Source organism: Chenopodium quinoa, unplaced genomic scaffold (genome assembly GCF_001683475.1).
Source record: "Chenopodium quinoa cultivar QQ74 unplaced genomic scaffold, ASM168347v1, whole genome shotgun sequence".
In the NCBI taxonomy this organism is placed as follows: domain Eukaryota; kingdom Viridiplantae; phylum Streptophyta; class Magnoliopsida; order Caryophyllales; family Amaranthaceae; genus Chenopodium; species Chenopodium quinoa.
The window spans coordinates 473,271-483,275 of record NW_018744298.1 but is presented as its reverse complement, the minus strand read 5'-3'; the positions used below and the strand labels follow the sequence as shown (position 1 = coordinate 483,275).

The following is a 10,005-nucleotide window of genomic DNA, read 5'->3' as shown; positions in this document are numbered from 1 at the left end:
TGACTAATAAGGTTTTGGATGAGGCCAAATAAGTGAAGTGTATTCTAATTTAGCGCCAAGAAATTTAATAATCAGCTTCAGAGATTTAGTAAACGGCTTGGTTTGTAGGCAGGAAGCAGCAAGATGGCGAATACTTGATTGTGCAGGAAACCTGTACACACTTTTAAAAGTCAGAAGTTGGGATGGGTATCAAGCTCATAGATGAACTTCTGTGGTTCAGATGTTCCAAAATTGTTATTTGGTAATTTAGGGTTTCCAACTTAATTCGAAAAAAGGTCAGTATCAAGCTCATTGATGAACTAATAAGGTGACCATGTGGTGATTGCTTTGAACTTCCAGTAATAAAGGGTAAAAGAACGAGAGAGGATCTTAATCTTATAATGGAAAATGAGAATTAAAAATAAGACTGATGTCAATGTTATTAGATTGGACAAAAGCTTAAGGGGCATTGTTGCAAACCTTCCTAGCATAGTCAATCTCAATCTGATTCTTGGACCTTTATTTTTTTGGATTAATATTCTTGGATGATATGACTGTTTTAAGGTTTGCACTTCAACTCTTCAAGGTTATGATGCTATTTCTATCTTGTTTTCATCGTTGGTTAACTCTGTTCTTTTTTGCCTACTATTTATGTAGATGATATGGGATGAAATGGAACTCTATTCTTTTTTGCCAACTATTTTATTTAGATGATATGGGATGAAACGGAACTCTGTTCTTTTTTGCCTACTATTTTATTTAGATGGTATAGTATAGGATGAAATGGGCAAGCATGAAACAAATAGGGATAACTGAATAAGATGATAGTTGAGCTTGAACAAGAATGCATAGAAGTATACACGAGAAGAGTTGATGTGGCTAACCACTCTACAGCTCAGCTACAACTGGCTATATATTGATGATTTCGAGGCAGAACTTGCATCCATTTATTCTGCAATTGGAGAACTACCATTAAATAATAATTAATTTGTGAACTTGGTAGGGTTAGTAAACTTCACTCTTTTTAGAATGCTCGATCAGGTTTCTAATTTTATGATGCTTTGTGTGATTACTTCGACTTGTGATGTGTCTAAGATACATTTGTTTTCAAAACGGTTTGCATGCTAGTTTTGTCCATATAATTCTAAAGCAAATGTCACTTATAATTATCATAAACTTATTAATTAAACCTACTTGTTTATGTGGAATGAAAATCTGAAATATTGATTTAATTTACTCTGTCACAAAGTGTTGGCGTTAATCTGAATTTTGATCAAACCCTATGTGCTATATAACTTTATTTTGACAATCAGGTACACAGAATTCAAACCCAAATTGAAGGAGGTCATATGTGAGAGTTTTATGACTGATGAGTTTGAAACGCGTTGGTGTGCGCTAATGTCTCAGTACAAGCTTGAGAAAAATGAATGGCTTACTAGGCTGTTTAAAGAGAGACATATGTGGGTGCCGGCCTATATGAAGGAGTATGTTTGGTCCAGTATGAAGACTACGCAAAGGGTTGAGAGCATTAATAGCTTTTTTGACGGGTTTCTTACTCGACATACAAAGCTGTTTGAATTCCCTCACAAGTATCGTAGGGCCATGGATAAGCGGATACGTGATGAAACCAATGCAGATGCTTACTGTTCAAAGTACTTGAGGAGGTTAGTGAGTGGTTTCAAGACGGAGAAGGTCTTTCAAAAGCTACGGACACAAAATTTCAAGAAGTCCAGACAGAATGTTCTTCGAGGATGATGTATGTGTATGATAGAGGTGAGCGAGTAATTTCTGACAATATAATTGAGTACACTCTTGAGGACCGAGTGTGGCTTGTTCCACCTGGTAAGAGTGAGGAGGTAATTACTGATCGGCATAGGTATTATTGTGTTACCTTCAACACCGAAACAACGGAAGTATGTTGTAATTGCAGGAAAATTGAAACACATGGTATTATGTGTAAACACACCATCAGTATATTAGATCGGAATTTTGTGCTTGATGTGCCTGAGAGATATATTGTAAGCCGGTGGCAAAAGGACATAATGCGCAAACATACAAGGGTGAAGGTAACTGCTGATGATCCATCCGAAGTTGTTCATGTGAAACGGTTCAATATGCTATTGAAAGTTGCTGAGCCATTGTGTGAAGAGGCGGCCATGGTGAATGATGAGACGGTATAAATGGTCATAGACTCAATTAATCAGTTGCGGTTGGATGTTGATAAGTGTAGGAAGACGAAGCTTGAGCAAACCATAGCTCTAAATTTCCCGAATGATTTTCAGGGATCTGCGAGTGCAGGGTTCAGTGGTACAACCTTGGCTGTTCAGAAACCAACTCATGTAGAAAATGTAAAGGAAATTGGTGCTACTGTTAAGGACCCGGTTCCACCGAAGAAGCCTCGAGGTAGGCCAAAAGGTTCAAGAAACAAAGGTTTAGCTGATATAGGTTACAAAAAACCAAAACAGCAGAAGGCTAAAATATGGCAGCAATCTTTATGTTTTTTACACTTATTGCGATATCTGTAATTTAGCTAGTGGTTGTTTGTCATTTAGTTGTTTTGCTGATAATGTAGGAACCAAATGATGCTGAAAACGAAGGAATGATGGTGCAGACTCACCTGTAGCCCCTGATGTGGCTGCTCCCGATATACTTCCAGTAAATATCCTGTTATGATTTTTCATTATACATGCCTTTCAATATTAACTTTGTAATACAAGTAGCTGCTGCATTTACTTTTTTGGAATCAAATTAATCAGGTTAAACGGAAGCAGGCACAATTGGTGGATTGCGACACTATTGGTCTGGGTGACAAAGTGACTTTTGATAATGAGTTACTAATGAGGAAAAGCATGGAATGGTGCACGGGTCCATCTGAATTCTGAAATGCTTTAGATGTGCTCTAGAAATGACTTAGGTGTTCTTGACCAGGTTAGGTGTACGTTTTAGGACATGCGTTTTTGGTGGATGTAGCTTAACCAAGTATTAGGCTATGTTTAAGCTTATATTCGGATCTCTACATAGTAACTCAATATTTGTGGTTAATTTGCCCTTAGTTATTTTAACTAAAAGCTTGTAATTTTTATGGATCACCATTAGTACTGGATTACAGATTTAAGTTTAAGCTTTAAGTTAATTTATATTACTAAATTATTTCAGTCAGATGATAAATTACCATATTACTTTGTGCAACTTTTATGTACTGTATTACAGGCTTACCATATTCAAAGAAAAAATGGCAAAAAATCAAAACACAATCAAAGTAATGAAAATCGACCAAAAGTGTCTGCTGATTAATTAATTAAAACAGTCGGCCAAAAGGCCGACTGACGAATTGAGAATCGTCAATAAACCCCGACCCCTTGGCCGGGTAAAGAAAAAAACGGCACGCAGGCCGTATAAATAGAAAAAATAAAGCATAGCTTAATTAAGCAGAAGGAGGGTGGTCAAGTTTAGCAAGCGTCTGAGGCAAGTCCTCAACTGGCGCCTGGTCCTTCTCAGCAGTCGCCTCCTCCTACGCAGGACCTTCCTGGGGCGGCTCCTCCTGGGCTGGCTCCCCCTACCTCGGCTCCCCTGCCGCCTCGCCTTCCTGCTCAGACTCAGAAGAAGAGTCAGATGACTCCTCCTCCTCTTCGGCCGCCTCCTCATCGTCTATCTGACCAAGAATTTCAGCATTGTAGGCGTCAGAACAGGTGGCGAACTGCTTATCCCATTTTTCAAAGTTGGAATTAGGGAGTAGAGCAGCCCAGGAACTCTTCATGATGGCCATATAGTCATCATTCATGTCCTGGACGAGGACCTCCTTGTCCTTTTGCTCCGCCTCCGACAGTTGAGCTTGAATTTGAGCAGTAAGGTCCGCCTCTTGAGTCTGTAGGCGGCTCTTCAGCTTGGTAAGGCGCCTACGCAGGCTCTCCTCCTCCTTCTCCGCCTGCCTGAGAGGCTCCATCTCCTCTCTAAGGGCCGCCAAGGAATGCTCCAGCTCTTGAATCTTGGCCCTGGCCGCCTCAAGGTCCTTCTTGACCTACAAATTGGCTGACGCCTGAGAATAAAGGATGTCAATCGTCAAGATTTCATTTTGGGCTATCTGGAACATAGCCTTGTCAAAATCAGAGGCGGTCATGGCCTTGGCAGAATTTACCTCTCGGTTCTTCTCATTAATGGGCCGACAGAGCCCTTGCACGCGGAGCATAGTCTGCGGGCGTCAGTTACACCAGGCGTCAAATAAACAGGCGGCTTAAACCAATAAAGCATTAAAAAGTGCTAAGTTACCTCAGCCAGGATGGCCTCCAAATTCAGGGTGCCGACTCCTGGCACATGGTCCTTCTCCTCAGTAGGAATGGAGCGCAGCATAGTCCTGGCCATCTGGACCAGGTCAATCTCAGCAGGGGCGCCTGCAAAAAAATAGATTGGTTAAATTCAGTCAAAACACGAAAAACAAGTCGCCTGGTTCTCATAAAACAGGCAGCCCTTCAATCAAATTCACAAAAAGAAAGGCAACTACCTTTGGTATCCCTTGGAGGCCGGCTGGTCGCCGGGGTAACAGGCGTCCTAACCCCTCTAGGGGGGGGGGGTTCCTGTTCTGCTTCTCAGCAGAAGGCCGCCTGGCATTCCCAGGTGTGGAGACGTCCCTAGCCGTCTGCTTTCGGACTTTGGGGTCCGGCTGGGAAGCAGGAGAGGACCTGGACGTGTTGCCCTGCAAACAAAATTAAACAAATTAATAAGCAGGCGGTGGGTTTACTAGAGAGATTTCTCAGGAGAGGTTCCCAGAGAACCAATCCAATGCTGACACGTGGCATACCCAATGATTGGGTAAAATGACGGCTTTTCTAGCCCAATTCCCGAGGAAGCCCTCCATTCCTAAGTTTTCGTTACCTAGGATGGCGGCACACATTTCAAGACCCTATAAATAGAGAGATGTTCCCATCATGGGACACATTCAGAAATATACGCAAAAAACAGAGCAATCATTTTATTATTTCAATAGCAATAATAATGTTTCCTTTTAATTTATTACAAGTATATGAATTTTATCCTTTAATTACAAATAGTATTAATCTAGTCAATTTGATCCTATATTTCCTGAGGTTTTTTTTAATCTAATATCTCAAATTTTTTGATGTGCTAACATCGGTATAATTCTACAAGATAATTTTGAGTACTCTTTCGAAGACCAAGTCTTATACACTTACTATTGAATGTGAGCAACTATAAGACTTGGTCACTTACTATTGAATGAGATTATGTGAGCAAATCTTTCTTTTCGAAGACCAAGTCTTATACACTTACTATTGAATGAGATTATGTGAATGTAATCGACATGGATCAATGATTGAATCAGTATGTTGTTCGTCTTATTCCAAACAGTTTACAACCATAAATTGAAGTAATAGTTAAACCAAAAGAGAGAGAATATAAGAGATGTCAAACTAATTAGCTTCAGTACGTACACAAATTGTTATACTCCCTCCGTCGCTATACAATTTTTAGGGAATTTGGTCCAAAAAAATGGATAGTACATATGTAATACGAAGAGCATCATTTATGCAGGAGATAATAATAATAACAATAAAAGCAGTTACAACAACTACAATTAAAATAATAGTTCTTCTTATTGTTATTAACAATAATGAAGCGTTTGCAAATTGATTTGAATATTTTTTTTAAACCCAAACAAAAGTGCAAAAAAATAGATTATTAGTTGTTAAATAGATACTAGTTCTCTTACTGTAATAAATACGAAGTAGTTACAAGAAGAATCAAGCAGAAATATCATAACGGTAGAAGAAAAATTATAGTTTCTCTTCCTTGCAATCCTTAAGCTCATAATCACAATACTTTGTCAAACGAGATACAGTAGAGAAGCAAGGTTCCCCATACTCTTTAACCTCCTACAACAATAGACAAAATCTTTAGAAGTCTTCATTTTTCTACAAAATTAAAGTGAATTATAAAATCATAATGAGCATATATATGGCAAAGCTAACAAACCTTCATATAAGTCTTGAAGAGATCCTCACACCTCTTACGACCTTTATTTCCAGAATAAGACTGGGCTACTAACCAGTGCGTAACTGCTGCAGTCCCAAGCTCTTTGTTCAGAAAAGCAAGTTCTTCTTGAATTGACATGCCACTCTCTTGCTTTCCCAGGGAGGCTAAAAGCTCTTCAACACTTGATAAACCCCGTAAAACGGCAACTTGCTTAAGCATGTCATGATGATCTGGAAGAAATAACATAACATTCACATATTATTATTTATAACTTTGCACATTTATATCATTTTTGCGATAAAAATATGGCTTTAAACAGAGAAGAATTGAGGGAGAGAATTTATGCTGACGCCTTCTACATTCTTTATATTGATTCATCATTTCTGGCCGACCCCAAATTATTTTGGGATCAAGGCTTTGTTGTTGTAGTTGTAGTATTTATATTATTTCTTTGAAGTTCGCAACAAGAGCAAGTGTGCTCATCTCCTTCCAATAGACTTTCATCATCATTCAAGGAAGAAGATTGCTCCCCAAGCATGTTTGTTAGTCTAACAGTAATTAGTGTATATCATGTCCTGGCCTCTTTCTTGCAATAATGCTTGTAATGCTTGTATTTAAGATGTGGTTTCGAGTTAGGCCTTGTTTTAGTTCAGTCAAATTATGTCCTAACGATACTTGAGCTTCCAAGAATGATCATAAAATAATAAGAGCACCCATATATATAATTGAGCCCCATGATTTATAAAATATGATACATAAAAGAGAAACAATGGAAAAAATTTCGACTTACAGTAGCCTGGTCCTCCAAGCTTCAATGCTGTTTCAAGGCCAAGTAAAATAACGTGAGAAAGGACTTTCATTGAAAGGAAGAGTATGAAGATTGAGCAATACATGATATAGGGTAAAACAAGAGTACAATACATGATTGAGCGAAAAGAAAGTTGGGACAATATTCTGAAAATTTGTGACATAATTGAGCAATAAAAACAAGGAAAAATGGAAAACAATAATCCCACCTTTGGGTGGTCTTCTCAAAATAGTCCCACATTTACTTAATTTCAAAATAATCCTACCTTTAACTTCAATCTTAATAAAACAAGCCTTTTACCTGTTGCTAAGCTATGGTAACCGATATATCAAGTTAATTGTAGCACTTGTCAAGTTTTCATTGGTTTAGATATTCATTTTTCTTAAAAAGCTTAAAACTATAAAATATAATCAATACCTTTGCAGCTCACATCTTCTGTAATTGTACAGCACACCACCCTCATCCAAAAATTCAACCCCTGCCACCACAACTTCCTACCCCAACATCACAACATCTTTGTATGATTGTACCTAACCAATGCAACTTCTAATAGATCTATGTTTCTCGCCCTAGCACCATTCAATCATATCAGCTAAGAATGATTAACGTGTTTAACTACTAAAATTAAGGTTGCAAATCAGGACAAAAAAAGATGCTCCTAGTCTTATCCTGAAAACATGGTACAAGATTTCCAATGGTTAATAATTTGGAATCAATTATAAATCATTCCATAAAACAACTTAATTCTACTAATAAGTTGAACTTGTGTAGTTAAAGTTGAACTTGTGTAGTTAAAAACTTAAAATTGTAAATAAATCACTATAAAGTTCTGTTTATTTAATTAAACCAGAAAAAAATTGATATTTTTAAGGGGAGTTAACCTTTGAAACTCCTGTCATTGAAATCCACCCAAAAACTGATCCATATCAAGGGGCGCACTGAAGTAGCCAGAACAAGATAATATACTTTAGTGTAATCCTCTACTTTCTCCTTACTTCTGCCGTTTCTATTCACCACAATCACACACCATCTTTACACATTTTCTGCCCAAAAAAACCAGTCCATAACAGAATACCACCCAAAGGTGGGATTATTGTTTTCCATTTTTCCTAAAAACAATCATATAAGCCTCATTTCCTCAACCAAAATCACAGATTGACATGCAATTCTACATAAAAGTGCTATCAAATTGAAGCAACGTCAGTTTGAATTCTTTCACAATTTGACTCATATAAAAGTTACTTTCTGTGTGATCCCTAATAACAATTAAAAAAAAAAAAAAAGGGTCAGGCCACTTCAACTCAATTCAGTGAAGATAATGAAACTTAACAAAGAAAAGAGGGTGTACATTGCAGAAGTTAATCAGATCACAAACTAAGGCTTTCATACTTGTACAGGATACAAACTGTTTATCATATGTTAGTTATGGAATAAGGATAAAATGTAGCATTGGATAAACATAAATTAGAACAATCTTTGTTCGCCCGCATAACGGAATTTGGGTGAGGAATTACATAGCTGAATAGGCTGTTCTTTGTTTTATTATATAAGGCCCCAATCTTATGAATTTGGATGAGGAGACTTGAAAATTGGAAAGGATCGGATAGAGGAAGGTGAAAGGTAAAGGACAACCAAAGCAAACTTTAATGAAGGTGATTGAAATCGATATGTGACTATTGGGAAACGGCTTATGGAGTCCCCGAGTTCATCAGAGACACTGAAAACAAAAGGCTGGTGCGCCTTAAATATTGGGAAACGGCTTATGGAGTCCCCAAATTACCAGCTTTTGTACCTTTGCCTTCCAAGTAGTAAAGGTGCAAACAAAAAGTTCAGAGAGTTGAAGATTCTGTAAGTGGTCATAGAGCGAACTACATGAAAATGCAACTCAGAATCTAGATGACCAGACAATATTAAACCCCGGACGACCCTTGCAACCGGGCCTTTTGTACTTTCGGTCCGAAATACCCGACCCGAGTCTTAAACCACCGGGCCCAACCACCCGCCTTTTCAGCCCGAAATCCGCCCGAAACCTAATTTGCTCACCTCTAAGACTAACCGAGACCTCATTCATAATTTCATATCCAGCTAATCTAAACGGAAAATAAAACAAATTGATGATCATACAAAGCAAAACAATTATGAAATTCATCATCCAAATTATGGCAAACGAAAAAGAGAGAATAAATACGGAAAAAAAAACTGTAACCTCGGAATAATCGGGAGCGTGACAACCACCCTCCTACGCTTGATTTGCCGCCGCCGCCGACTCTACTGCCTCCGCCCATCGTCTACGAAAACTAGGCAAGGATGAAGGAGCGTAAAAACTAAAAACTTTAGTTAGGGTTTTCTTCTGGTAAATGGTAATTTTCTGAAGTTGCCTCCTTTGTTCTTGGCTTTATCTACCAAGTAATCCGTGGTAAATTTTGTTACTGTAGTATTTTTAATTGACTAAAGTACCCTTTACTTTACCAAGGTTTAAATAAAAACTAGAATATTATATCATATCTTATTTATATTGAAAATATATCACACATGATATATTTTCGTAATCTATTTATCTTATATGCTCAACACATTGGTGTTAGTATTTTCATAAGTATTTATCTTATATGGTCACAAAGCCTAACTACTTTTATATCCTCTCATCTCTTGTCACAAACACCTTCCCTCTCCTTAATAATGAAACTTAACTGCACTCAACGACGACAGCAACAATCTTTCCACCACTAGGCAAATTATTCACACCGATAGATAGATTTAGCCAAAATTCCTTCTCAACGATTCTTGAGCGTCATATAAATAAATAAGTAAAAATGATGTCATCATACGTATCTATATCTATATCTGTATCTATACTAATATTTAAAAACAAACCCCAACCTATAAATATGCCACATCATACATTTCATTTTTATTATGAATGTCGCATGTCATTATTTAGAAAAATCGTCAAATTTTTATTTTTATTTTGAAAAATTAGAATTGTATTAAATTTTCAATTTTGCATAATAACAATGGACCACGTGTCCCAAACCACCTAATGGGTGAGTTACACTTGTCAAAATTTGAGAGGTCAATGACCCCTGTATTGTTCTTATAAAAACCCCATAAGAGTACATGTTTGAGGAGGATGAAATACTCACTTAAGAAAGTGACACACACTTTCTCTCTAAAACCCCCCTCCAACTTCTCTCTAGATTAGCCTTTGTTTATCTACTTAATATTGTTATTAA

At 37.4% G+C, this 10,005-nt stretch overlaps 2 protein-coding genes across 2 annotated transcripts; both read right to left on the bottom strand.

Moving 5' to 3' along the window:
* Window positions 1-3,535: 3,535 nt before the first annotated feature.
* Window positions 3,536-4,338, bottom strand: LOC110695427 (protein FAM9A-like). The gene is made up of 2 exons (XM_021872659.1): window positions 4,246-4,338; window positions 3,536-3,997 (listed from the first exon to the last, which is right to left on the bottom strand). Exons 1-2 carry the CDS (start codon window positions 4,336-4,338, stop codon window positions 3,536-3,538), a joined length of 555 nt encoding a protein of 184 aa, XP_021728351.1.
* A 1,280-nt stretch (window positions 4,339-5,618) lies between these two features.
* LOC110695435 lies at window positions 5,619-9,152 on the bottom strand. The gene is made up of 4 exons (XM_021872665.1): window positions 8,979-9,152; window positions 6,755-6,781; window positions 5,965-6,194; window positions 5,619-5,864 (listed from the first exon to the last, which is right to left on the bottom strand). The coding sequence occupies exons 1-4, from the start codon at window positions 9,055-9,057 to the stop codon at window positions 5,766-5,768; spliced, it is 435 nt and encodes a 144-aa protein (XP_021728357.1). The 5' UTR covers window positions 9,058-9,152; the 3' UTR covers window positions 5,619-5,765.
* Window positions 9,153-10,005: the final 853 nt, after the last annotated feature.

Coding starts and splice junctions, on each gene's coding strand:
- LOC110695427 (XM_021872659.1), bottom strand. CDS start 4,338: ATGGCCAGGACTATGCTGCGCTCCATTCCTACTGAGGAGAAGGACCAT. Junction 3,998..4,245: donor TGGAGGCCATCCTGGCTGAG/GTAACTTAGCAC, acceptor GCCAATTTGTAG/GTCAAGAAGGACCTTGAGGC.
- LOC110695435 (XM_021872665.1), bottom strand. CDS start 9,057: ATGGGCGGAGGCAGTAGAGTCGGCGGCGGCGGCAAATCAAGCGTAGGA. Junction 6,195..6,754: donor GCTTGGAGGACCAGGCTACT/GTAAGTCGAAAT, acceptor TATTTCTTCCAG/ATCATCATGACATGCTTAAG. Junction 5,865..5,964: donor TCTTCAAGACTTATATGAAG/GTTTGTTAGCTT, acceptor CTATTGTTGTAG/GAGGTTAAAGAGTATGGGGA.